Genomic DNA, 27936 nt, shown 5'->3' with positions numbered 1-27936 from the left:
GCTGCTGCTGAGCACTGAGCTCACATTTTCAGTTGTTTGCCTGTCCATGTGATGTTTAGCAGAACCAGCATTACATGCAAGTAAGTAATGAAAAGAGGTTTCAGAGTCTTCACTTTGGTGTCATGTAGGTAAAGCTTGATCCTGCAGTTGTTAAGAGTCATGGAAGTCCCACAGAAGTCAATGGTTCTTCTCCCCGTGAAGTCACTTGGACTCATATGGGAAAAGTTGTTCTCATTTTGGCTGAAATATACTCAACATCTTATTTCTTTATCAGGAGCCTGCGTACATTGAGAAGAATGCATTGAGAAGCTAGCTGCTGCTTTGAGCAGTTGAAGAACAATGTCAAATCTTTTTAATTTTAAATAATACATTTATGAGCAATTCATCAGGTAAAGAAAGGAGGAGATTTTAATGAAAAACACTGATGACTATGGTAATTGCAAAGGCATTATTTACTGACTGAACTCCTGCTGTAGAAAGTCACCACAGTGGAAGCAGTGACTAAGGCACCCTATCAAGGGATTCTGGACTTGGATAATTTTGGAACATAAACCAAAACTGCTTCCTTCAGTGAGAAGCGTAAGGGAGACGCCTGCAGATACGTGATCTGTATCTTTGCTGTGATGCCACACGGGGACACGGGAACCTGGCTGGAATTAGCAGTACAATTTTATTCTCACCTCATACATTCAGTGAATTTGGCTGGATAGCTAATCTAAAGCGAAGGGAGAAAGACAGATGGCTGGGCAAGGGAGGGTGAGAAACATAGCTATCTATTTCCAGAAGGGTCGTCAGCCCAGTGTGGCGCTTTGAGAAGAAGAGGTGGGGAGGGGCAGCAGTCAGAGCAAGGAAGCGGCAGATGCACTCCAATTCAAAAAAGAAAGAGGCCTTCAACCAAACCAAGAATTGGGAGATACACAGAAACAGGCAGATGAATCGCATTTGGGGAGATCTGCAGCTGGAGAGGGCTGCAGGGGAATGAATCAGGGATGGGAACAAGTCTTTTCCCTCATCCCTCTCTCAGTCTCCCCTTGATTTCCTTTCCTTCCTTAACCGGGTGTTCCATCGGGTCTAGGCAATTTGATCGTCATAGCTGTCCAGTGAATGACAGACGGAAGGCAAGCTCAAGCATTGCTGTTAAGAGCATTTAGTACCTCAGAGACATAAATTTCTATTCTTTTAGGTGGAACAATCCAGAAGATCAGTGGAAGGTGCTAGCCCTATGCGCTCCCCACATCCACCACTCGGTCCAAGAAGTCATTATGGGCTCCCTCCTTTAGTGGCTGGAGAACCAGCTGGTCACTCCCACCCGGTGAGTTTCACCAAATCCTCCGTACGCTATGATGTAAGCACGCAGAGCTGAAAGCGTGCACCTATACCTGTGACATCTGTGCTTAGTCTAGGGCACTGACTGCCCTGACTGTTCCACATCAGGGCCTCGTCCTTCATCGCTTAAGGCTGATTTCCTGTTTGCAGGATTGTGTCATTAAAGAGGAATCTCGAGAAGGTGATGCTGTAGGAGTGGCACATCAGAACTTAGAAAAAAATAGCTTTGCTTGTGATAAATCTGCTTTAATCTTTCCCTTTTATCTGTCTTATCACCCAAGGTTAGGCCAGTATCAGTACATTAAGTATTGTCAGTGAATACTGTGGCTGTAGGCAAGTTAGAGTAAAATCCTGCAAGCAGCGGAGGTCTTTTAGAAAACAGAGTTGAAGGGGTGCAGCAAGACTAAAGCTTTTTCCAGAAGGCCATGCTTTGGAGCTCCGGCTCAGAAGCCTCTTACTCTCTGTTAACAGGCAGGGCAGGAATGTTAATATGCTCGTGAAAGGTAATGATACTGAAGTCTAAGGTCAAAGGTCAAATATATAGTCCAGTTTTAACTGGTTCTCCATTTCAATAACGATAATTGGTGCAGACTGAAGAGAGGCTTTCAGTCCTGAATGACCTTTCCCGCTCCATCCCATACAGAGGGCACCTGGACTTGTAGTTGATGATAGTGGTAGACGTCCTTCTCATCAACGCCGACCCAAGGAGCCTGCCTTTTCTAAGATGGTGAGTTAACTCAGTTAAACAGTTTATTTAGGTTTTACCATTTTACCGTGGTATTCTGAAGGGTATACAAGGAAAAGATGAAATAAAAAAGTCAGAAAAATGCTGAGTATTGAAAAAAATAGGCACGCTTTTGTCATGCATTCTCTCAGTGTCCCTGTGCTGAAGCCACCAAAACACAGCACACTGCTACAGCTTCTGTGAGTTCATTATGTTTGCTCCAAGGCTGCACTGTGAAGAGGCAGTAGCAAAACCGAGATTTATGCCCAAGAGTTATTTTGGATGCTCCGGTTTTTGGATGCTCAATTAGAGATGCCTAAAGGGGTCTGGCATTTCTAATTGAGGCAGACTACAAAATTTTGTTTCCTGAAGGTACCTGAGAATCACTCATCACTTCCAAATATCTTGATCGGTGCTGTTTTTTTTGTTTATGATGCTGCTCTGCACTGGAAACTATACGCTGAGATTTTTGCTTTTTCCTTTCCTAGACTTCCTGGCGACCAAGTACAGCTCCAGGAAATATGCAGCACCCGCGGCGCCTCCAGCCACTTCGCAGCTGTGCTGCAGTAGGGTCTGTACCAAAGACTTCAAGCTGCAAACAAAAGTGCCACGCACTTGAAAATGATCAGCAGTTTGCCAGTGGGGTGAGGCCATATTTCATTCTGAAAATGATACAATTTTAGGGACAGCTTTGTAATACTGCTTTAGTACTGTTGTTCCCAGAACTGTATACTGCAGGCAACGTGCCTACCAAATGGTTATCAGCTTTTATTTAAACTCCCCTTTTTAACCTCCCCTTAATTTTCAAGACATTTTCTTACTGGTCTAATGCCCAGTTCGTGATCACAACCAGGGAAAATGTGGTGACTTCTCTTTCATAGTATAAAATCTCTCTGCATGCAAAATTTTCTGCCTCTACATAGATTTTCTGTTATTTAGAGAGGGAGGCAGCCACTCGGTTAACGCCAATAACTCAGGAATATTTTCACACAGTCTTACAAGATTTCATCTTTATCTACAGCTGCGAAGTAGCAAAAAACACATTTGGGTTTTTTTATAATTCCTCCTACTAAGTCACACTAGTGGGTTCAGAGAATGAGAGCTTTCTGGAGTAGCCGAACATGATCTTGATATGTACACAGTTACTTTCAGGTGAGATTTGGACTTTTCTGTTCTAGAAAAACGTTATGCAATTGGCTGTGTGTTAGGAGGTGCCTCCAGTCCATGGGACTGGAGGATTTTGGAATAGGACTGTGACCCGCTACCCACGACTGGCAGACACTGTATGAATAGCTCCCTTCTGCTATGCATTTGCTCTGTGTTGTGATGGTCACGATCCTTTCTCCAAGAATTTGCTGGCACTATCTATGTCTACTCAAATTACGGGTGATCTAAATGGTTTCTTTCATGCTCACTACTGGCAAAACAGCTAAATCAGATCCAGAGCGTGCAACATTTGCAGAATTTATTCTCTAGAGATGACTTGCTTTTCAGGGCCCTGGCTCTCTGTTTGCATTTCATCCTGGAGGAGGACTAAACCTCCACTACAAATGGGAAAGAAGCGTTTTGAACCACATCTTGTATAATTGATGCCAAATGATGTTACTGTTGGAAGATTCTGGCTGCGTTGGAATTTGCTTGCCAGCTGGGAGAACACAGCAGTGCTGTAGGGCTGTGCAGTATTCTGTCTGCTTGTGATCAGAACGCTGCACGGTTACAAGCAGTACATGGTTTACAGTGTTGTATTTATCTACGAGGGTGACATTTTCAAGCGGTCTGCCTTTTGCTTTGCAAATTAAAAGAAAGGGCTTTAGCACAGAAATATTGTCATGAACAAAATTGTAATCACCAGGTTAAGGAATTGTTCTAGAAGTATGGGTGTTACTAAATGTAAAGAGCAGTCAAGCCACGGTTAGTTCAATGTGCTCGGGAGCTATTTTTGCATAACCTATTTAACTGGTTAAAATGTTTTTGCAGGGGGAGAGGAGTGGGTTAAGACTTATGAATTCAATGGAATATGTGACTGGTATGTCCCCATATCAACTCCCCGTCATTAACAATGTTGTGATACCAGTGCCACCTCCCCCCCTGCAAAAGGGAGACAAGAGCGTAAATGCAGTGAGAAATGGGATGCCCAGAGGCAGACGATTTCGTCCCACCACTGCACCAAATGGCCTGGAGCAACTTTTAACAAAGGTAAGTCATCTCTGCCTACTTCTCAGTTTATACATAGATATATTACCTTCCTCACTGATGTATTCGCCTTACGCTGAAAGATGTGTATACCTAGTTTGCCTGAAGATTCACTGAATTTTTGAAAGAAAGAAGATTTATAACTATTGAAATATATAACTGCCACCCATCTCTCTATATACTAAAACATGTGATGTTTTTCATCAGTTCAGGGAAAAAAGGGCTTGAACAGAAAGAACGTAGCAACTCTTATTTAAAGCCTTCCATCTTAGTCAATCTGATCCTGTCTCTGACCATATCTAGTACCAGAACTTCAGGAGGATATATGACATGCCTTGAGTGTATGAAAACTTCACCTGTTACGCTATAGCTCCAGCCGGTTTTGACTCCTGTAAAGGAAATTGTAGGAACCCAGGATCGGGAGGGATGGTATGGGCCACTAGACCTGGTCCCTGCAATTCTGGGCAATTCAATGCGATGGATTTTCAGTCCCAAATATTTTCCTGCCCTTCTGCGTGTTACAAAACACTTTCCAATTTAAGCAGCTCAAAGCCTGTCTTAAAAGACTGGAAGCCTCAAGTGTATGCCGCACATACATGATCTTTGTGTTCACCTTTTGTTAGAGTTGGAAGCTGAATGCGTTTTCTCTGTATTTCCTGCTGCAGAATTCTGGAGGATTCCCTAAGCCTTCATTACGCAGCAACGCATTTGTTACCATGGTCTTTCTAGGAAAAAGAGTGCATTTATCTCACGATGACACTGATTACAGAGAGGAAATCAAAGTCTATCAGCAGCATTGTGGAGGAGAAAACCTTTGTGTCTACAAAGGCAATCTATTGGAAGGAGGTAAGGATAAAGAGTCAAAGAGTTCATTTTGATTCTGGCAACTTTTTTTTTTTGGCTAAGATGTTGACGTGATTTCAAAATGATTTCAGCTGAGGTCAGTCAAGATATATGCATCCAGGGATTTTTATACCATCTGCCTCCACACTAAATCTGGATCTGCTGTTTCATGATTGAAAGTGAGGTTGCAATTGCTTTTGCAAATTATGGTAGAATGAATTTAGAGAACTGATTTAACAAAATACTGTAGCTTAGATTAACTTTGTATAGAGATGTATGGTTAATAAAGTAGTCGTAGTGGTAAACTGCCCTTAAATAGGGGTTAGCTGTTTCTGACTTGCTATATTACATCAATGCATGTTGCTTACTATTCCGGAAGGAAAAGTACATAGTGGGAGCCCAATTCCCATCTCTTTTACGTGAGTGCAATTCCATCACACCAGTAAAAGGCGAATTGTGTTCTGGGAAACTGGGAAGAGGAAACGGCTGGGAGATTTTCACTTATGAGGAAGAGTGATTCCACAGATCGCAGCCCTCGTCCCAGCTCACAGAACCCACCGTGTCTGCGTTTGCACTTTCGCTGGGTACGGGAAGATGGTGCAGAGGTGCCTGCGCTTCAGCCTGGCCCCTGAGGTTATGGGTGCACTGCAGCGTGCCCACACATCTGGTTAGGGCCTTTGTGGCAGCTGTGTCCCAGCTGTGCGGAAGGTGTCCTCTGGGTGCGCTCCTGTTGTCCCGAGCCCCGTTCACGCCTATTAGGGAACCTGCGGGAGTACAGCGCGGCTTCCTCCCTGCTGGCGTGTGCTCAGTTTACCTTGGAAGGATACTATGGCTTGTGGGTTAAGGGAGTACAACCCGGTCCCCCCCGCCCCGCATGGCGCTGGGTAGCAGCCTCGGGGCCCTTCAGGCCTGGGTGCCGAGCAGTGCCCGTGCAGCGTAGCCTGAAATGGCTCCAGAAACAGCATTTTTCAGCTGCTCAGTGTTGCTCTGAGTACGACCGTATTGGTGCAGGCCCAGAGCCACTGATACTGCAGCTGCACGGATCTGGAGCCTGGCTGCACTCTGCGAGGAGCTGCACTGAGGCACGCGTGCATAACGCTGCAGGGGCTCTAACGCCGCTGCGCTGTGCCACGTAGACACGCGCCAGGAATCCCAGCCTTTCTGTGCATAACGTACACTCCTGTAAGGCAAGTGGCAGCGTTAATGTTTTTGAGACGGGAGGCTCCGGTCTCTGTTCTGCTGTAGCCGTGAGCGGCCAAACTGACAGTGTATTTGCTTGTCACGGCTGTGTCCAGCTTGGTACTCCTGGGTCAGAAAGAGACAAGGCTGTTGTGTGGGGAGGAGGAAGAGTTTTACCAGCTAATTAACACAGCCGAGAACCAAAGTACCTGACCTCAGGGGGCTGGGTGCTTTGGTGGTGATGCAGATGAGATACAATTGCAATAGGCTGACAGTAAAGCATAGCCTTTTTCTTTGAAGCCTTTCCTTTCTGTGATTACAGAGACCTTTCAGTTCGTCTCAAAGAGGCACCATGGTTTCCCGTTCAGCCTCACCTTTTTTCTCAATGGGATGCAAGTGGACAGGTTGAGCTGTTGCTGCGAGTACAAACATCAGAAGCGTTCCAGGCTGGGAGGCAGACATGGATACTTCGGGTTTCTCAATGTGGAGGGAGCATCTCCTTGCTACAGGTATGGAGACGAATACACTTTGCTCGCAAGGACTTAGCAGCCCAGTTTTTAGAGAGTTTATCACTTGTTTCCTCTTTCTTAATCTTTCTGGCACCCCACAGCTCTGTAGAACCTCGCCTGTTTCTCAGCGCCCCTTGAAAAGTGCAGAACTGAGCTTATCCCTCAGGGTCCCACATCCAAGGATGCCATCAAGGTCAGCTACTTTTGTGCTGCCTCTTCAGTCGCTCTGTGGAGTATGCGCAGCAGCGGACAGGGTTTGCGCTGGATCTGTCGGCTTGTCAGGAGGCAGCCAGCGCTTCCTCGACAGTCGAGTGTGGAGGAATAGGTGTGGGGTGGTATACGTATGCCACTTGCATGTTCCTGGGGGTGTCGTGGTTTAACCCCAGCCAGCAACTAAGCACCACACAGCCGCTCGCTTAGTCCCCCGCCGGAGCTGAGCATGCTGAGCATGATGTTAAACGGTGTGGGATGTCCCTTTGGTCAGCTGGGGTCAGCTGTCCCAGCCGTGTCCCCTCCCAACTCCTGTGCCCCCCCAGCCTCCTTGCTGGGTGGGGTGAGGAGCAGAACAGGCCGTGACTGTGTGTCAGCACTGCTCAGCAATAGCTAAAACATCCCTGTGTTACCAACACTGTTTCCAGCACAAATCCAAAACACAGCCCCATGCTAGCTACTATGGAGAAAATGAACTCTACCCCAGCTGGAACCAGCACAGGTGGAAGTGGCAGTGAAATAAATACCAAGAGTGCTGCTGAGTTAACTAAAGTTTTCAGGGTTTTCTTTGTGATTGTGAGAACAAGATAATTTATTTTTAAACAGCTCTGCCTCTAAGGTGGGATTCTGCTGTAATACTCCTGGCTGCAGAATAAGACAGTATTGAATGTTAGCCATGTTTCAGACAATAAATCTGTGCAGAACATTCTTGGTTTTGGGCGAAACTCAATGCTGTGAGCAACAGCTGTGGTTTTGCCAATGAGCTTTAATTGTAAGAAAATCTTCCTTTTGTGTGACTGTTAAGTCATGCCGGACAAGTAAACTTCTGCACACATGGATAATTTTAAAACTTTTTTGTTCTTTTCCTAAGTAATTTTTAAAAGAGCAGCAAGCAGTTGGAAGAAGAGAACCTCCACAGAGCTATACTCTATTTTTTAGATAAGGACCGAATTCTAAGAAAACAAGTTCTGCTTTATTGTACCATATTTTTTCTACTCCAGTCTAACATTGAACATGATTTATGTAAATGTATTACTTAGTATGTTCAAAGTAGTGAAAAGCATCTCAAGTTAGAATGGGTATAGTGGCTATAGAGTTTGGGAAATGCCCAAATCTCAGCTTTTGTGTGATTTCTAGAAAGATTTGAAGTGAATTTTCTGAATTAATATAGTCTCCAGAAATTGGTTAAGTCTTTCCTGAATTGCCTGCACCTTCTGTCCACCTTCCCCTCTTATTCTCAGTGATATCTCTGTTTTCCTGTCTCTTGTCAGTCCAGCCAACCTTATCTGGTGTCTAAAAACCATCTCCATTAACCACATTCTCCCCATAAATGACAACTATTTTCACATCTCCGTCAGGTCAAATGCGGTTGTATTTGTTTCCTGTTTTGAGTATGACACCACATCCACACATTAAATACCCACTCTGATTCTCAGTAAAGGTCCCAGGTGCTTTTCCATGTTGGGTTCACAAAAAGGTGATGCTGCAGTGATTTCTACCAGTGCCGTGATCCTTGCACAGCAAGTTTTCTGCTGGTCTAGGTCCAGCATTTCTATACGGTAGAAGTGCTTCAATATCTCAAAGGTCCCTGAAAAAAATACCATGAACAAATAATTAAAAGGCAGGACTCTTTTCAGAAATTGTCACATTTACATTTTATGCCCACAAAACTAAAGGATTTCTAGACTGCATAACTGTAGGATATTTCACAGTGGTTTGTAAACAGCTGGAGTGCGAAGGGAAATTGTGATCAAGCCTTACATAAAAAAGCAGTTTTGGTGGAGGAAAAGTTTTTAAGACATAGTTGTCTGTAAAGAAAATACGGTTTTCCAGAGAGACTTGTGATTAGCTAAAGTGAAAGTTCCAGTTTCAGTTGCATCCTCTGCTTGCAGATTTGGATCAACGTTCCACACCCAGCACAATGTCCTGACACGCATAGGTGGGGTAGGGTGGCTCTTCGTCCCTGCAGTTAACGTTAACCAGGTTAGGAACTCTGGTCTCTTACGCGAGTCTCCTAACCCTAACATAGAGAGGCTGTCACTCCATTTTATACAGGAGGAGCGGTCTCAACAAGGCATCCAAAATGCTTTGTTTTCCAACTGTTTGGGTTTCTGTTAGGTAGGAAAAACAGAACAGAAATTGAAAAGAATTCAATTTCAATCTCCCTCTTCCTCCGCAGTTATTAGACCAGCAGACAAATTAAAAAAAAAAGTCTTATCCACAAAGCCTGAGTTATCACTTTACTGGGTGTTACAGCAGGATCTGGATCAAGCACACCTCTGACTTGGAGCTGGTCTGCCTTTCTTGGCGATTATATCTTCACAAATCATGCTTGGTGTAGCTTGAAAGGACAAGATAGATAGCTTGATAGGAGCTTGATAGGACAAGAGGAAATGGCCTCAAGTTGAGCCAGGGGAGGTTTCAACTGGATATTAGGAAGTTTTTCTTCACTGAAAGGGTTGTCCAGCACTGGACCAGGCTGCCCAGGGAAGGGGTTGAGTCCCCATCCCTGGAGGTATTTAAAGGACATTTGGATGAGGTGCTGAGGGACATGGTATAGTGGGGGGCTTGGCAGTGTTAGGTTTACGGTTGGACTCGATGATCTTAAAGGTCTTTTCCAACCTATACAACTCTGTGATTCTGTGAAATTAATGGACACATAATAATTTTTATTTTATACTTCAGTTGTCACCTTTAAGTGCAGACAGCGTTACTCTCCTTCAAGGAGGAACTGCATCTCTGTTTGAGGAGCACTTAAGGATTTTAGGGTGCTTCTCCAAGTAAGTCATTAGCAGAAACCTTGTGTCTGAGTGGCAATGCAGAGGCAGATAGGTACCTGGTTTTACTGCTGATAATGAGCTAAATAGTTCCCTGTGTCTGCTGCCCTTCCATTGTTCACAGAAAGAAAAATGTGATACTTTCCAATTCTCCCTGGTTTTTTTATAGGTGCATTATTGCAATGGGTCTGGACAAAAAGCCATCCCCTCCCAAGAGAAAGATGGAGGACCATGAGGAAAAGCATGTGGGTTCCTGGAGAGATGGAGTGTGCAGTGAGCCAAGTAAAAGCGGTGTTGAGCAGAAATCAAGCAAAGATTCCGTGTTAGTCATCTTACCAGGTCATGAAGCGAGCGTGGAAACTATTGAGGACACAATGGAGACCGGACAGGAGTACAGAAAAGAAGAAAGGAAAAAACTATCTGATCAGGAGAGTGAAGATCATCAGGAAGACACCGGTAAAAATGGTACAGTATTCCAAAACACAAGCAGGGGATGAAGAATGGGAGAGGATGATTCTGGAGAAGGTACGGGATTGTGGGCCTCCAACTTCGCCTGGAGCATCCTTCCTTAGGACACCTCATGTGTGAGAAATGTGCTGATGCCTGTGTCTGGGCAATAAAATTAGTGGGGCTCCTTTCAGCCAAGCAACAGGAGGAGAGGGTTTTGCAAGAGCCCAGAAAGTGAGGAAGGAAGGTCTGAGAGGCTGAAAGAGGAGCCTGAGGTAGGTGGGAAAGCAGGAGGGAAGCGGGGGACGGTGAAGGAACAACAGTGAAGAAGGAGAATGGCAGCAGGTGGAGGAGAAGTAGAGCAGAAGGAAGAAATGGGACTGGGTGTGGGTAGGGAGACGGTGAGTCCGAGGCGAGCTCCTAGGGGAGACAGGGCATCAGCGCGAGGTGAATGGAGAGAAGGCGGCGGCCGTAGGGGCAGGAGGTGGAAAAGCCTCCTGCTGCCTGATGCGAGGTGGGTGGGCGGGAGGGACGAGCTGTGAAGGGGAGGAGGCTGAATGCTGGGTGCAGGGGAGGGGAGGTGGGAAGAGCACAAAGCAGCAAAACGTCAGCAGGATTTAGCGCCAGGTGAACTATTTTGGTCTTTTCTCCTGTCTGTTGCCGGTGGGAGTGCAATGCTTTGTTCGCCTAAGGCTCTTTCCAGTGCCTTCCCCACCACGCTGCCCAGGCACCGCGTACCCGACACCTGCCCAAAGCTCTAGCTTCCTCGCTCGTCTCAGCGTTTGTTCCCCCTGCTCCAGGTCTACCAGCTCACCTTTCTTGCCTTCTCTGCTCTGACCCCGCCGGGGCTATCGTCCTTTCCCTTTACCCAGCGCTCCCATTGCCTGTTGCAGCTGGCTGACCCTCCCCTTTCGCTCGAGTCCCATCTCATTTCTGTTGACAGAGATTTAAAAAGAAAGACTGGAGAGAGGCTGCCCTTGCTGAAAGTTTGCCCAGGGGGTGTGTCTTGTGGCAGACAAAGATAATATTTGTGGTACAGAAATGGTGCGTGGCAGCTCCAGCTGCACGCTGGGAATGTGCCATTTCCCCAGTGCCACCCGAGGCCAGTCCCCGTTGCCGTCGGGCTGCTTACAGCTCCGCCTGCCCCTACGGGAAGAGGCGGTGAGCTCCGCCCGTGCCTTCAGTCACTCCTTATTATAAAGCCTTTTTCGGAGTAAGTCAAATTTAGAGAGAGATTTTAATTCCTACTTCCTATTCCTATTTTTGATCTCATAATTCTGCAGTGCTACTGCTCAGCTTCCTTGTCAGTCCCTGTGGATGTGTGGTTGTGATTAATCAAGCCTTTTTCCTTCCAGGAGGTGGGCACCTTTCTGACAGCTACCTAAGGAGGCCTCACTTCCAACAATGCAGCTGGAATCTCAATTGATTTTTAATACAGAAACTAAACCTCCTTATTCCCTTAATTCTCATTGTCTGGGTAATTGTTTATTTGCCTAATTGGTTCTGCATCAGATACTCTTCATTTCTGTACTTGGCATTCTGTCACTTCATTACTTTAGCAGCACTGATGGAAAGAAAAAGAGGCGAGCAATAAAATCTGAAAGGTGAGAAATTACGGCCACGAGGGACAGCTGGTGTGTCGGCAGTGACAGCTCTCCTTCGCAATTTAGGTTTGGTGCCTCTCTGCTGCATGTGCAGTGAGCTCGTGGTAGCAGAGGAATTACTGAATCTTAAATGGCAGTCACTGCCGTCACCGTGCATGCTGCTGCCTGGGATTTTCAATAGTGCAGCTTTGGCTGGAAAGGGAAGGATTCTTTAATGCATATGCATGAAGACAGTCTTTAGCTATAGATCTGAGCAAAGTTATCTATCAGAGGTTACAGCTTGTCAGGCTAGTAGCCCGGGATGGAATCCAGACCACCTTGATGTAAGAATGGTAATTCTGCCGTAAGCTTCATTTGTACTGGGATTTCACCTGGGACCTGAACGAGCGTATCAGAACAGCGTGATAACAGAATGTTCCTCCGCAGCACCCTTGGGCTGGATTTAATTAATTAATTTAGTTTGTAAGCTACTTTTTTGCTAATTAGCCATGTCAATCCACATTACTTTGTACTACAATATATGACTTTTCTCCAGCTTTCTCTATTGCTTGCATTTTTTTTTCCATCACAACAGGTTCTTCTCCTGTAATGAGCCTGTCTTGCATTTTATTTCTGAGTCTGCCCAGCTCTTAATTCTTCTAGTCCTTTCAGTGGCTAATGATTTTGTTTGTTTTGTTTTTAATGTATTAATCGTACTTGATGCATCATTCAGGAGCTTTATTGCATTTTTGCTACTCTAGCTATGAAGAACATGATGCTTTTTTATAATAATATGCTCTTACGATTCCTACCTGTGGTCTTAGGTTCTCTCATGGCTTTAAAAAGACTGAACAAATGCAAAGGCAAAAGGAGATTAATGAAGTTAACCTCTGTCTGCTTAAAAAGAACTTTATTAGTTGTGAATTCTGTTTCCTGTCTCACAGTATGATTCTTTTATTTTAGAGTATGATGAAGATTTTGAAGCAGATGAAGAAGTTAATGAAGAGGGCCAGACTGGTGATCAAATGAATGGAATGTCAAAGTCATCCTCAGATGATAAACCCCATAATTTAGACTATGAAAAGGAGAGTAAAAACTCATCACAGAAGGCACTGCAGGCCTCTGACAGTGAGAAAGATGAAAGTGATGGATACTCTGACAGTGGCTCCGAGGATGATAAACAAGGTTAGTTTTTTCATAAGGAGGCTTAGAGAAGCTGACCTGATGCATGTTTTATATTTTGTGCCTGTCCAGTACATATGTTGAGTCTGCGCAGGAAAAACCATGCAATTCCTACTGAATTGGTAAAAGACAGCTATTTTATCTGTTCTTATTAATTCTACCATCTGTCACTGGAATACAGCCAAAGCCCCTGGCAATGTAAGCGTGTGCCAGCTCACAGCAGACATTGCTGAACTATTTAGTTGCAGAAGTGGAGATGGAGCCAGTCAGCAAATTAGCTCTAAATACTTGGGGCAGATCAGCACTTCATGGCAGTGGTCACCGACACCCGGGAAGCTATGACCACTGACCCCTGCTGAGGGTACGCGCTTTTATCTGAAAGTCACCAGGAAACCCAGCGTACCACCTGGTGTTTTAGAAGTGCTGTCCTTAATGGCCCCGAACAGTCAGAGCCGCAGCTTTGTCCTCTGGTGCATCGCTGGCTCTGTCCCGGCGCAGGGGAGACGCCGCCGGCTCAGCTCTCCGCTCGCGTGCAGCGGTTAGGCAGTTTGCGAGGGTCCTTGTTCCAGCCTGGCTGTGAACGAGTAAGAGTCTGAGTCAGTAAGACAGTCTGTGAGCCTTGATCCAAAGGTAGGCACAAGAGTGTGCAGTGAAGTGTCCAGGACCATTATTATTATTAATTCAGAAAGATTAAACTGTTCTGGAGTAAATTTTTGTAGAATAAGTAGCGTTTTCTGTCATTCAGTTTTTTGGATCAGCACTTTTAACGTGTAGTGTTTTAACTATTGGCCTTCATGCAGTCCAAGCCGTGCATCTTCATAAATAATCCCACAAAAAACTTGCAGGCAATTTCTCATTTATTAGACAAACAATGGAATTCCATCCACCAAGGGTGAATAAGCCAAAGTGAACGGCCTCTTCCTTCTGGCACAGTGTTTTATTTCTCTCTAACATTTCTCCTCTATGGCTTTGTTAGGTCCTGAGCTGACTTATGTGCCTCTTGCTTGTCATAAAGCACCAGGATTTCTCTGTTCAATGCTGTTTTAAAATTAATTGCTTTATCTTCCTTACATTTGATAGTCCTATTGTGCAAACTGTTTCTCAAGTTAAATGGAAACATTACTTTCACATTTGTATTTCTAGGTGAATTAATCAAAGGCGATACAGCTGTTTGTGAAAAGGTTGCAGCTGCAAGAAAGATCCAGTCTTTTTATAGAAAGTTTAAAATCCAACAGAAATCCAAATCAGGTTTGAAACGTCCTTGCTTCTAAAATCATTGCAGTGATCAAAAAGAATCTGAATTTTTGTTTTCTCGTGATAGAAATAGCTTGTGATTCATGAATAATCAGTACAATTAAGTGTTCTTTTCTGCTTGTTAGTGTATGGCATTACGAACTTTTTCATGCCTTTAATCAGCTGCCTCTCAAGCTCTAGCAGCGTGTGATGATCAAGGGGCAGCGTGTGGATGCATAGGTGTGCACAGGCGGAAGGGAACAGATAACTGTCAGGGCCTTGCATGGCTGCCTGCGCTTTAAGGCCTTCGTTAAGGGCCATCCTTAGTCACCTTTGTTTGTAGTGGGATGTACTACTGCTGCATGGACCAAAACTCGCCAATGCAATAGAAACTTTTCTATGATGAGGAGAAGAGGTTGTTGGGAAGCCGCCAAATCTTGAAATATGGACATTTAACATCAACAACTAATAGCGTAAAACAGCTAGTCGTCTAGGCAGGGGCTCCTTCCCGATCAGCTGGCAGGCACTGCTAACGTTTTTCAAGTTGTATTTGCCATAGCTTGCTTTGTTCTCCTCTACTGCAGTAGCTCAGGACATGCGTTTAAATCACTGACATTCTCTGTGGTTTTAAATAAGACAGGTTTAATCTTCTTTCTTAGCAGCCTGATTTGCTGCTTCTGTCTTTTACACCAGCACACTAGCAGAGCGTTCGTCAGTAGTTACTTGCATGCCGTTTGGAATCAGCAGTGGGCCACGGCTGTCCGGCACAGAGCAGCGTTGCCTCCATGGAAAGGAGGGAAGCTCTTTTCAAAGGTGCTTCTTGAGAAGCTCACGACTTGGAGTCAGTTTTTGCTTTGGCCCACGTACGCTGTGACTTCTTAACCTTTTCTCCGTGACTTTTGGAGATAGGAGGCAGAGAAGCTGGCTTTACTTCATTTTCCCCGTTGTGTTTGCTGAGGATGTAAGGAAGAGACAGGTAATATTCTAATTTGACATTTGGTATTTTAGTGTAAGGAGTGGTTACCCAAATACTGGATGGGGACCTAGAGGGGCTTTTAGAAGTCTAAATGTATAGGTACAAGAAATAAGGGAAGAGGCATGGATTAGGAGCTAGGGATACCAGTGGAAAAGCCTTTTTCGTGGTCGTTGGTTATATTGTGAATGCATCTGTTCTGTGCTCTGAGCTCTGTTTGGCTGCTCCCCATAGGTGTAAATGACCGTCAACAAGAGGAGCAGTGCTTCCAACATTTATCTTCTCGGGGCAGGAAGCCTGAAGGAGTTCTGCAGTCCTTATTTAGCACTAGTAAACGGTAGACTGTAACATTAGATAAGCATGTTTTAAGGTTACTGCTAGCTTTGGGTGACATTTCAGGTCACTGGAATTTTGGATTTCTAGGGACTTTGCATTTAAGTTTGAAGGTCGGGATGACCTTTCTGGTCTGGCTGTAGTGATTAATCTTGGAAGAGATTTCTGCGCTGGGGTGGTAGAAGCATTCAGAAACCAGCTGGTATCTACTCCTCTGCGCTTGCACAGAACGCGTTCACTTACAGTAAACAGTGGAACCCCAACTGGTGCAGGGCATTTCCTTCTGCATGAATAGGAAATTTGTAATGGGAAGGGTTTGTCATCTCTCAAATGTCTATTTACTGTTTACCTGATGGCATTGGAGTCCTCATCTAGTTTTATCCAGATTTGTTTTTAATCCTTTAAAGAAAATAGTAACTTTTTTGCATTGCTTTTGTTAACCGCTCCAGTCATTGGTACACTGAACACAAAATACCTGTGATTTTTTATTCCTGTTTCCTATTGGTTGATTTTTTTATATTTTCCCCTTTGTAATGAAATCTTTCTTTCCCACTTTTTTTTTTCCCCACCACTGAACAGAAGAGGTGGAGAGAAGGGATAAAAAAGATGTGGGCGTTTCCCAACTGAGATTTAATAATAAATTTACGAAAAATAAGAATTCGCTGGTAACTTTGAGGACAAGAAGAGCTTTCTGTTTGAATGAAGGACCCTTACTCTCTGAAAATAGTCTGCGTGGAAATATTTCAAGCAACTTTAGTAGCAACTACTAGTTCCATTTTTTTTAGGAGATTATTGAAGTGCCTAATAGGTCTCAACAGTGGAAGATTTTTCTGGATATTCATTATTAAGAAGATTTTTCTTTAATTAAACTCCAGTGGTTTTAGTTTTGCTTTTGGCACATCCTTAAGCAGTTCTTTTCCCTTCTTTATGTTTACATTTACAAATTCTCCGAGACAGTATACCCCTGGCCTGAGTCATCATTTTCCCAAATCCTATGGAGTTTTTCTCTTATAACTGAATCCATATACCTCTTTAATATCCACCTCTTTTCTGCTTACCTGAATTGCCGCTTCCCTAATATTTCTAGTTGTGACAGAGAACTCTAGAAATTAATATATTGTCTCAAGGGAAACGTCTGTAAATCAACTCCCTTCCTCAGTCCCTTGAATCTTCTAATGGTGGAGGAGCGGTACTCCCAGTGGGATTCTTCAAACTGTGGTTGTAAGATTTCTTGGTACAACACGTTTTTCTGAACTTGCTGTTTTGCATGGATTACAGTTCTGGCGTATGGATGGCACATGAGTGGAAGCCACAGTTAGAGAGGGAATTCTCCCTCTTCTCCCTTCCACATGAGTGCCTAACTTGTGTGAAATTCCTTGGCTATATATTTTTCAATATTGAATGCAAGGCCCTGCTGAGGTGTAAAGTTCAAGGCTCCGTAGTGCACCTTGCAGAGTCTGGGCTTGGTGACAGGGCTAGCAGAAATAGGGTGTAACTACATTAGCAATTTAGTCCACAAGATGAGTTCATTTTAGGCGCAGATTTGTTTTGCATCTACTCATGGAGTCAAGCACAGCACACAAAAATGCACCACTGATGTCCCCAGTGCCCTTTTCCGTGTGACGGAATCGCGGTTGAGGCCCCTTGCCGTGCGCACGCCAGATCCTCCAGCGTCGAATGCTGTGCACGCGGAGTGCCTGCCCAGGGCCGGGAACTGGCGTGAACTCCATCGCCAGCGGGGACCGGGTGCGGGTGTGTGACCCTGGAGCTGTAACAGATTACAGCAAATCAAACCTTGGCCTGTCCCTCTTCGTAGTGTAGATGCACTTGTAGTGTGCATTCAAAGTCGCCCTACTGCCATCTGTGTATACTGTTTCTAGCTCTCATCTTCATTAAATAACGTTGGGCCCATGAAAACTGTTTTGGGAGTTACTTAGCTATTGTATCTCTGAGCCCTAAGGTATGCCTCATTTCCCCTTGCTTTAAAACTGCGTTGCCTTCTGGACTGGCAAGGCTTACAACTGAGCGTGAGCTGTCAAGTTACACAAACACCCTGTGACTTGATCTCTGCAGTTAGAGGTGTCAGGGCTAAAACTGTGACTCTGTTATTCACATGTCTCCTGGAGTCAGTCGACACGGACATGCGCTGGTTTGATCTGGTAACATGCGGGAGGCGTTACTGGGGCATCATGCTAGTGATAGTAACGCATTTTCTCTTGGCTTGCAGAGCATAACAGGGCTGTGCTGGTGTTTAGATCTGTTACCAACAGCTCTTGAATTTGTCTTTTGGCACATAAGTAAGTGATGTCGTTTACAAAGTTATTGAACGCCTGTGGCTGCTGTTAATTTCTGTGGCTCAGCCCCCTGGACTCTGCTCCTCCGTGGTAAGTATGTAGGCAGCTAGCTGGCCAGCAGAACGTCTTCAGCTTCCACATTCAGGAAAGTCCTGCTTCCAGCCGTGTTATTGTTTTCTTCTTCTTTTTGTTTTTATTTCGTTGTTAGGTGAATTTTTGAAGTGTAGGTGAATTTTTGTAGTGTGTGAAATTTCTTTTGATACAGATTTTCTCTACCTTGCAGTGGTGCGTTGGTCACTGGTAGCGCAAGCTTCCTTTCTCTCAGGCTGCTAGAGGCAAACATAAACCTGTGACCACCTGGAGATTACCCACACCACATGTTTCTGCCTAGTTTAACTCGAATTGTTGCTAGCTTCAACTTTCATCTCCTTGTGACCTGAAATTCCACGTGCTCTGTACATTTACTGTACCTGGCATTCATCTGCTGAGCCTTGGACCTGTAATTTTTTCGAAGAAGAACTCACTTGCTTTCAGTTAAGCATGTGTGTTAGTGTTGGTAGAGCAAGATTTTGGACAGCAAGCTTTTGGGCATAGACGCTATGTTTTTGTGTTTCAGTAATCAGTACACTGATCCACTGGTAACCTATGAGTGCTGTTGGAGTAGAACTAACATGCTAATAGTAATGGGATCTGGATTTTTATGAGTCCATGCTGTGGACAGATTTTGTCTCTTCTTAGTTCACTGTATCATTACACTTGTTCAAGAGTGTCTGAATTCATCAGGCCCCTTGGGTCAGTTCCACCAGCATATAGCGTTTCAGAATAATATCCAGGTAACTGAGGTACCAAAGATGTTACTTTTGCATACCATATTATGAATCAGACATAAATAAAGAGCATGTAGGAGAGACCTTGGCATTCAAATCCTCGTGGACCATAAGCCTGTGAATAAATTGGAAGGAATCACTGACAGTTCCCATAGTACAATATGTAAACTGCATATTTGAGTGGTTCTGTCTCTGAACTTGCTTGTTTATATTCTTATAAGTGTCTTTAGGAGTGATGATGTTTTCTGGGAGTCTAAACAGACCTACCGTTAGAACACAGGTACAAGTCCAGTGAAGACTGGAAGTGACCGAGAGTCATCACCAGGTGGTGGCTGTCCAGGAATTTGTGCCTGAAATCCGTTGCAGTGGCGATCCTAGAGGCTGGGTGTCCACCGCACGCTTGGTACCGCTCATTGTCCTTGCTGCCAGGCTCTGTGAAGATGTCAAAGTCAGAATGAGCGTACGCCTGAATAACTTCCCCAGAGATGCGGGCAGGCTCCTCACACCACCGCTAAAGCGTGCTGGCAGGTGGAGTTGCGCTCTGTTCCTTTTCCTTGGCTACTTTTAAGGGAAATTGAGGAGTTTTCTTGAATTGATAGTCTGGCACCTATACAAGGCAGTCCATTAATTTAGAATGGCAGTCTCCATTCAAACACAGCTTCTTTGTTCTTGTTTTAAAATTAATGGGAGTAGTTGATATATTTTAGGGAAGTTTTAGCTTCCATATTTGAGTTTTGTTTAAAAGCAGTCCTGCAAAGTTTTTGTAACACATTGCAGATGAAGAGGATAATTTAAAATATTACAAAAAATTGCGATGAGCCTTCCTCAGATCCACAGAGGAAGAAGAGGCATAGGGGCTGCTGGGAGATTGTGGCTGCAGAAGAAATAACGTGGCACAGATGGCTCCTGTGGCTCTGAGGGTAGCTGCTCAGGGGCAGACCGTGGGTCCAAATTCTATCTCTGGCCTTTGGCCAGCTGCGGATGCCTAGGAAAAATGTAAGAAAAGGGCAAGAACACCGCGCTGCTTCCCCACTGTGTTTTCCCGCCCGTGTAATTAGCTGGTGTCAAGGGTGGTCCCTTTTACTTATTAGGCCTACCTGGATTTTTCTTCCTTGAGTTTGACTAATCTCTTCTTGAACCCATGTGAACTTTGGACACCAGCAGTGCTGGGTAGCAGTAAGCTCTACTGTTCAGCTAAATGTTAGATGAAGAACTATTCCTTTTTCTTTTTTCCTCAAATTTTCCATTTATGAATTTCATATGATGGTCTCTGTGTGTTTTTTTAGAGGAGACAGTGAACTTCATCTCCAGTTCAACCTGAATGGTTTACACATGATTTTGGAGATCTTGATCATATTCACTGAGATAACAGGAGTGCACTAAAGGACTGTTGCTATGGTTGAAATCTTTTATCAAATGGAGCTCAAAAAACTGTTCTAAAACCTGTCTGAGTCATATTTAGAGGTGCTTTTGGAGATGTATTTCTGTTTGATTGATGGAGCTAATCTGGTTCATTTCCATTATCCGACGAAAATATGTTAAATGGCTTTGATTTTAACACTTTGATACATCTGGGCAATGTTCTTCTATTACACTTACTGGAATTTTGTCCCGATATCCTCAGATGGTGTAATTCAGAGGTTGCTATCAGATGAGCGTCTGTGCCTTTGCGCACAGCGAAGGGAACTAGTGGCCAATGAACGCAGATGTTTAGTGGCACATACTAAAACAAAATTATGTTTGCTATTTCTAGACAGGAGGCCTGCACGCTCTCTCTCATCCATCAGTACTCAGTATAGCAGTGAAGATGACTCTCGTGCTGAAATGATGAAAGACAATGCTAAGGGCAAAGAGGAGTATACTATCGAAAGGGCATCTGATAACGCAGCACGCGCACATTATGGAAATGAGAATGAGGAGAATAAACTGCTCGGAATGGAGGAAAATCAGGACACTTTTGCACTGGAAAAGGAAGGAATAGACGAAGCAGATCTAACAGCAGATCTAACAGCAAGGGAAGATACTGGAACTTTTCATGAAAATATAGTGGCAATACGGCATCAAAGTCCTGAAGTTAACGGGGAACTGAAACAGACTGGGTCAGTAGGAAGTGACGTAGGGGAAGATGGGGAGAAGAACGCAAGTACCAGGAGGGATGGTGGGGAGGAAAGTCTGCTAGTGCCTTTGGAAAGCAATAGGACGGAAGCGGAGGATAGCAGTGAAGAGTCTCCTCAGCCTGACAAAGGAGGTGGTGAGTACAGTCCCTCTGCACAACTGTGAGTGACTCCTGCATGCAAGGGTTGCTGTATTGGCCTCTATCCTAAGCCATGGTGCAGCATGGGGAATGCAGTTTCTGGACTGTTTTCAAGCTACTAGAATACTCTGTACTGCTGCGAGCTAAATAACCACCCCGAATGTAACCTTGGTTTATTGTTTCTTTTCTAGTGTTTCCAGTGTAAGGCTTTGGCTGTTCTTTTTTACTGCAGTAGCTGGGTTTTACATATCATGCAATTATTATAAAATCCAAATGTGATTTATTACCTGTAGGAGAATCTGTATGCCAGATTGGGGGACTCTGTTTATAATGTCGAAATAATAGACTCAAAAAGAACACCAGAAATTACCGTGTGAATCATGGTGCAGCAGATGAAGATCAAAACTATGTCAATTGATCCGTGGTTGTGTTGCTTCACCCTGTCATGGATTTGTTGGCAAGGAGCAAATCAGTTAGTTGTGTGACACCTTGGTTTTACTGTTGATAAAATGGGCAGCTTGAGTTTCAACCTTACCTTTGTGGATAATGGGCAATTAATAAAAGGTTGGCCACATGAGCAAGGCTTTGCATTATTGTATCTGGGGAAGGGGAAAAAATGTAAGCCCTTGCTTTGCAATGTCATTCAGGTTACGGGGAAATGTCTTGGATGCCATTAAATCAGGCAGTATAAAAGAATAGTCGTCTGCACTGGTGCTGACGTAAAGGAGAACCACAAGCAATGGTAGATGAAATTTCCAGTTGTCTTTCTGTATGCTGGGTTTGCAGGGGAATGCAGAATGCTTTTCCTTTATTTTAACAGAAGTTTTTGGGTCTGTTTCTGTTGCTTTCTGTTCACTGCCATGCATCTAAGATAGCTGCGTGTGGAATAAACAATGTGAATGCCGGTGCTTAATGCTTTGCAAGTCTGTTGCTGCTGGGTTACTTTGACTGTCTTGTGCATTGCTTTTGCTTTATTATGCATTCAGAATTGAGACAGTAAAGACAGTAACATCCTATTCATTGAATAATGCTGAAGTCTTCAAAACTGTTTGCTTCTGGAACCCCTCTCTTCACTTGTGTGAAAAGAAACTTCACTTTAAGCACCTTCACCCCTAGGCTCAGATGAGTTGCGTAAGGACTACTGAAGAAGAAAGAACTTTAAAAACTTGGAGGACAGAATATTACGCTGTAATACAAAACCAAGGAAAGCTCAGTCGAATGTGTCAAGCTAGTAATCTGGTACTGAGTTAGCCTAAGACGATAGCGTTGTTCTTCATTAGCATAAATTCCTGTGTGCTTACATTCAACACACATGGTTTCACGGCTGTAGGTTCGAACAGAGATCCTCTATCAAATACAGACAGATTGACCGAATGTTATGTGGGTAACAGTGTTTACTTCTCAGTCAAGTCCTGCATCATCTCTGCTGCCAGGAGACTACCTGAGACTCAGGGACAGTGCAGATCAAGGAAGGACAAGAAAAACCATTGAATCATAAAAATTACAGATAGGACTGACTTCCTAAATTGCATACAGATTTTTCCCCATCTGCATGGGGGTTGTCTAGGTAAATTTTATAGCAAATAAAGAATTGCCAAGAAACTGTGTGTAGAGCAATGAAAGAAAAAGATAATACCCTTTTTGAGATATAATGAGCGAGCTAAAGAAATATTGCGGTGTAACAAAGGCCTCATGGGAATCTTAGCTTCTCCTAGGTGCTTAGCACAGTTGCTGCCATGATAAAGATTCTAATTAAAAAATCTAAGGACGTCTATAGTCTTAAAAGAAATGCCAGATGGTTACAACTCTCACTACAGTCCTCCAAAAGGCTGAGGGCTAAAAGCCTCCAGAGACAGCTGGAGGGCTGAAAGAGCTCAGTCCTCTACTGCGACTGCGGAATTGGTTCTCAGTCTGTTCTTGGGCCTCCCTGATTTTTTCACATGAACTTCTCCGTAGGGCTGGTCATTCTCATCAGCCGCCCAGCCTGCGTTTAGATGAGACTGATACGGCACTGTTCTGGTTTTGCCCCGATGAGACCCATCATCCTCTGCTCGTGACAGGATTTCTCCTCACCAGTGCTGTCGTTAACAGTGCAGAACTGATTTATCGGAGAAAATAGTATATGCTGAAGAAAGCAAAAGGTGCAAAATGCTCTTCTGGGGTTGTTCAGTGGCAGGCTGAGTCTGGGCAAATCACAGCCGGTGGTGTGACAGGATCTGTCAGAAGCATGGGAATACCTGGGATGGGCTCCTGCTCGCGTTTTCTGATCCTGCTGTGCTCTTTGTGACAAGGAGATACTGCTGATCCCAAGAGAGAGAATTATTGTGAGCGGTATTTGTCATCCTTCCCTGGGCTCTGTGTTTTGATAGACTGTCAATTCCCTTTGTCAAATGTTACCCAGGCAGTAAACTGCAAAGAATGGGAACTGCCAGCTAGTCAGACTTCAGGCCTGTAATCAAGTGCAAGTAAAATATATGCACCATACCTAGCAAAGCACGTGGTATTTCTGCAAGTCGAAGAAAGTGCTGCCTGTACCTCTGCGTGAGGCAGCCAAGGGATGTCCTGGAGCGGAAAGCTTCTTGTCTTCTCTGCAGAGCCGGGACGTCAGAATGATTCAAGCAGGTTGTGCACGATTGCGCAGAGACCTTTGTCAGTATCTTGGCTCCCAGGAGGAACCTTATAACCGCTCTCCTGGGACCTTCCCTGCTCAACTTTCATGGTTCCTTGCAGAGCAGATCTTAGTGCTTCACCCAGGTGAAACGTGACAGCAAGAAGTGAAGCCATCACTGCCCTTTAGGAACTATGGTATAGGCAAAAAGGTGTTCATGCTGAGCAAGTGCCTTTTGTACTGTAGACTGAAGTGGTCTTCAAACTGTTCTCACATTTCTGTTCAGAGCTGTGTGGGTGCAGGGTACTGATGGAGTAAGAAGGATGGGTGTAAGCATAAAGTAGGAGGAACCACAGGAGAAGAAGAAGAAAAAATAAAAACAAAAGTGAAAAAAGAAGAAAAATAACATATACAAGGGCGAGTAGAAAGACAGAATCAACGGTGTAGAAAAAACCAACCTCATAGGAAAAAGGCAAGAGAGCACAGGGTGTGCATTGGCAAGAGAGAGGCAGGGATTTGGGAAGAGGAGAGTGCAAGGTTGGGGCAGGGGGGACAGCGTTAAGTCTTCTCCTCACTGCAAGCCAGTGGGAACACCACTTCTCTGCTCCTGGACCTTTCAGTGCCCTGACTGACCCTGAAGCAGCAGGCAGATTACATCCCATACACACAGCTACACGTACAAAAAAATCAGTCTCATAAGAATTGATAGCCATTTTTCTTAATAAATTGCTGGAGGAAACATTCTGCCACATGCAAGTACATGTGATTTCAATACATGACGCCCAGAAGTGACAGCGATCCATAGAAGACCTGTACAAATGCCGTGAGACAAGACAGTATTTCTGTGGGTTAAGTGGGCAATTTGGATGAGAATAGTGGCCAGGTTGGTCAGCCTTATTGTGCTTATTTTTATGCAACTGGTTTTCTCCTAGCAGAACTCCTAGTAACTTCGGAAGTGCCCTACAGATCAGCCCAGAGGCACATCTCTCACAGTTGTCTGCGTTTCACACTGGCAAGATCTTTTTTTCTCGCTGGCTGAAACCCTGCTCCTCTACTCTCAAACAAAATACTTTGTCTAAATAAAATGCCATAGGCTGATTCTGAGAAGGTCATTGGTGAAGATATTGAAAAATGTCCATGTTCTCACTGAGCCTTGAGGTAGAACTTGTCTGTAGATGTCTAGAAACTGAGACTTGGGATAAGTGTCTGCAGCACTTCCACTGCATAGATGAAGCTGACCAGCGTACTGCTTCATGTCACGTACAGTAATAAGAACTAGAAATGTTGTGATTGTCTCCTTTATGATCTGAAAGTTATGCTTGACATAAGTATCGAGTACAAGCAGTTACTCCCTTTTGGTCAAAGCCTTGATTGTTCCAAGCTGGAGGGGAGCAATCTGAAACACACGACCACTGGCACCACCCAAGCAGCAGCAGGGATTAATCAAGTCTCACGCTAGCAGTCACAACACAGCCAAAAGCAGGGAGCTGTTTCAGAGATGTACCTGAAGGTCTGTGGTTCCTAACGGACACGGCATACTGGCAATAGAGGCCCTTCGGCAGTAAAGCCAAGTGCGAGATTTGACTTTATGCTGTCAATCCATACCAGTGGCAAACGCGCAAGCTCTTTGTGTGAAAGACTAAGCCAATAACTGCAACAGAAAGGAGAGAGAGAGAAAACTGATGGAACTTGAAGGCAGGAGCCTGGGTTGCTGGAGGGAAGAGCTCTCAGAGGAGGTGCTGAAGGGATCGGGCTGTGTGCATAGCTGGAATACTGCTCCTAAAGAAGTTGTGTAGTATTACTAGCTTGAAAGCCATTCACGTAATCGTCCAGCAAGTCATAAAGAAAAAGTGAACAGGCAGCACTCTCTTAACAATAATGTCAAATGTATGACTCGACTGTGAAGCATCACAATCATTGCATTTACAGAGCAGAAAATACTTCCCCACTCACTTACAGATAAGCAGAGGTCTTGAGTCACTTATGTTAGTGTGGGGAATTGAGGAATCTTCAGAAATGTAGTTGGGAGCTTAACATAGAAATTTTTTTTTTAAATATTCACAGAACAATAACAATTTTATGTCTATAAAACAATGTTGTTGCTTGTATGTTGAACCCCCCTCAGACTGCCTGACAAAAGCATTCTCACTGTTTTGTGAAAATGTTGTGGAAGATTGCCGCTCTATGTTTCAGTAGATGCTCCTGCATGAATTTTCCCTCGGATTTTTAATAGTTGTCTCCGTTTAGTTTTAATCTACTTAAAAAAATTATTGCTGGTGAAGGTTTACATGGCTCCAATTGGGTCTGCCCTAACATTTCAAATTTTAAACCAAGCTGAGATAGCTGGATGACTTCTGCTCCCCTTTTGCTTTTTAATGGTTTCTCTTTCTTGCTTCCTCTTTTGTAACTTTGTGATAGTTTTTGAAGATTGCAAGCCAGTCCAGGAGGAAATAGCAAAGACAATTGGAAATGATCATCCTCTGAATTCTGAGCCTGAACCTAGTGATTCCCGTGCCGATGAGGAAGAAGAGAACGTAACAAGTACAGAGCGTGGTGCCAATGAAGGTGATGTTGGCTGTCGATCAGGGACGTGGATTAAATCTTATTCATCTGAAGTCTTTTTATAGAAGTGTTTGCCCTTTCCCTTTCCTTTCTAGGCTATCAAAACCTCCTTGTGCTCTTTTCTTTCCTAACTTGTATAAAATTGGGTGATGACTAGCTGGCTTCTGTAGTCATGTAGAAGTAATGCTTTTTTGGCAGTTATATTGGCCCTAGGTAAAGAATCCAGGTCATGAAAAAACTGGCTGCCGGTCAAGAAAATCGCTGTGGAAAGCAGCAATCTAGTGAGTTTGCCTTTGCTTCCAGGTAGCGCGGGGCCTCCTTGGGAAATGCATTGTCAGGACGGGCAGGATGGGACGGACAGACTGGGAAAGAAGCTGAACTGCAGACGTGATCTCCGTGCTGTACCCTGTTTGTCTCCCCAGCTCATCTCCCTGTTAGCAGTTGGCATAATTGGCAGTGAGGAAATTTCAGCTTGATCTTGGTTCCCTCCAGGAATGTTTCTGGTCCTTGCAACCCTAGCAGTTTATTGCTGGAGACTTGACCTGCCTAACAGAAGAGCCTTGCATATTATACAGGGGGTATTATCGGCAGCCATGCTGCTGCAGCAATGAGCTGCAGTGAAAGTAAGTGTTAAGGTTCTACTCCACAGTAGCAATGAGTCTGAAAAGAGAAGAGAACCATAGGTTTAAACTGGCTTCGGTCTGCACTGTTGCTCTTACATTTCCTCCTTCCATCCTGTAAGAGTCTAACAGCTGGCAGGAACAGGGCGTATATATTGTTTTTAAATTGCTAGTTGTGCACTGTCTTCTACTTTGGCATATTAATCCACGGTGTTCTAAGTTTTTTTCTGGTCAGCTGGGAGCCTTTGTATCTTCTTCCTTTATGTAGTCCAAGAACGTAGTCTTTTAAGGTTTGTTGTCCTTCATCCAGAAGGTGTATACTGTACAGGAGGTTGGAGGTTCCTTCTCATCTCTGGTCTGTCAGTAATTGTCTTTTTCTCAGTAATTCCATCTCAGATGAGATTGCTTCTGCCTTGGTCTCACCAGCTGACCACAAACAACTGTCTATAACATTTAATTTCAAAGTTCAGTAGTCTTCATGTGTTGGCCTTCACAAGGATCTGTGTTTCTGCTGCACAGACCAGGGTAGAGAACATGTAGTTCCTGGGCAGCCTGACTTCTGTGTCAGTTGTCCCTCCAAATCAGGGTTGAAAGATGTTTGCTTCCCAGGCAGGTGGTCTTTGGAAAGCCTGGAATCTCCTAGTTGTTAACTTCTCAGGTTCGCACAGTGCCTCATTTTGAGTACTTTAATGCCGAAACAACTTCACAGTTGCCGTTACCGTTCCTGCCCAATGCAAGACCTCACTTTACAGAAGGGAATACTTTGTAAACAGCAGCCAGAGTAAATTAACTCCTCTCTCTGCTAATGAAGCAGGTAAACATATAGACTATACCACATACAACACAGCATTTGGTTTCTTTTAGACAAAGAGAACAAAGCATCTATTTTATAGGGCCCAGCAAAATCCATTACATCAGACTCAGTCCAATATTAGCAGCTGGACAGTTCAGACACTATACTTTTGTGGAGACAGTAATATTTAACTCTGAGTTGGGATGAGTGTTTGGGATGTTTTATTCCATTTTTATACCAAAAATTCCATGAGAATGTTTTTAAGTGATTACATGTTACTGATTTCGATAGTGGGCCTGAGCTCTCCCAGATTCAGGAGGTAGGATTTTCGGTATGAGTGCTGTAAGAATATGATAGTGATTGATAACTGATTAATATATATATGTATAAAAGAAGAAAAATTTTAAAATATAAGGGACAGAAAGCTAGTAGTAAACACAAGCAACAAACCTGGTGCGAGGTGTCT

General features: G+C 44.2%; 2 protein-coding genes across 3 annotated transcripts in view; one reads left to right on the top strand and one right to left on the bottom strand.

Annotated features, from left to right (window-relative positions):
* The window catches only part of ACADM (acyl-CoA dehydrogenase medium chain), a 769283-nt gene that overhangs the window by 287137 nt on the left and 454210 nt on the right, over positions 1-27936 (bottom strand). The gene's annotated exons all lie outside the window — the stretch shown is intronic.
* ERICH3 (glutamate rich 3) overlaps positions 1-27936 on the top strand; it is a 45260-nt gene that overhangs the window by 13046 nt on the left and 4278 nt on the right. Inside the window, exons 5-15 of the mRNA XM_075508994.1 lie at positions 1184-1312; positions 1970-2053; positions 2539-2694; positions 4028-4246; positions 4909-5089; positions 6588-6774; positions 9931-10226; positions 12755-12976; positions 14117-14221; positions 20387-20884; positions 25914-26060. Of these exons, the coding sequence (XP_075365109.1) occupies positions 1184-1312; positions 1970-2053; positions 2539-2694; positions 4028-4246; positions 4909-5089; positions 6588-6774; positions 9931-10226; positions 12755-12976; positions 14117-14221; positions 20387-20884; positions 25914-26060 (2224 nt within the window). The remainder of the gene's footprint in view (positions 1-1183; positions 1313-1969; positions 2054-2538; positions 2695-4027; positions 4247-4908; positions 5090-6587; positions 6775-9930; positions 10227-12754; positions 12977-14116; positions 14222-20386; positions 20885-25913; positions 26061-27936) is intronic.

The sequence above is a fragment of the Mycteria americana genome, chromosome 7 (genome assembly GCF_035582795.1).
Source record: "Mycteria americana isolate JAX WOST 10 ecotype Jacksonville Zoo and Gardens chromosome 7, USCA_MyAme_1.0, whole genome shotgun sequence".
Taxonomy (NCBI): Eukaryota; Metazoa; Chordata; class Aves; order Ciconiiformes; family Ciconiidae; genus Mycteria; species Mycteria americana.
This window is presented reverse-complemented; position numbering and strand designations above follow the sequence as displayed.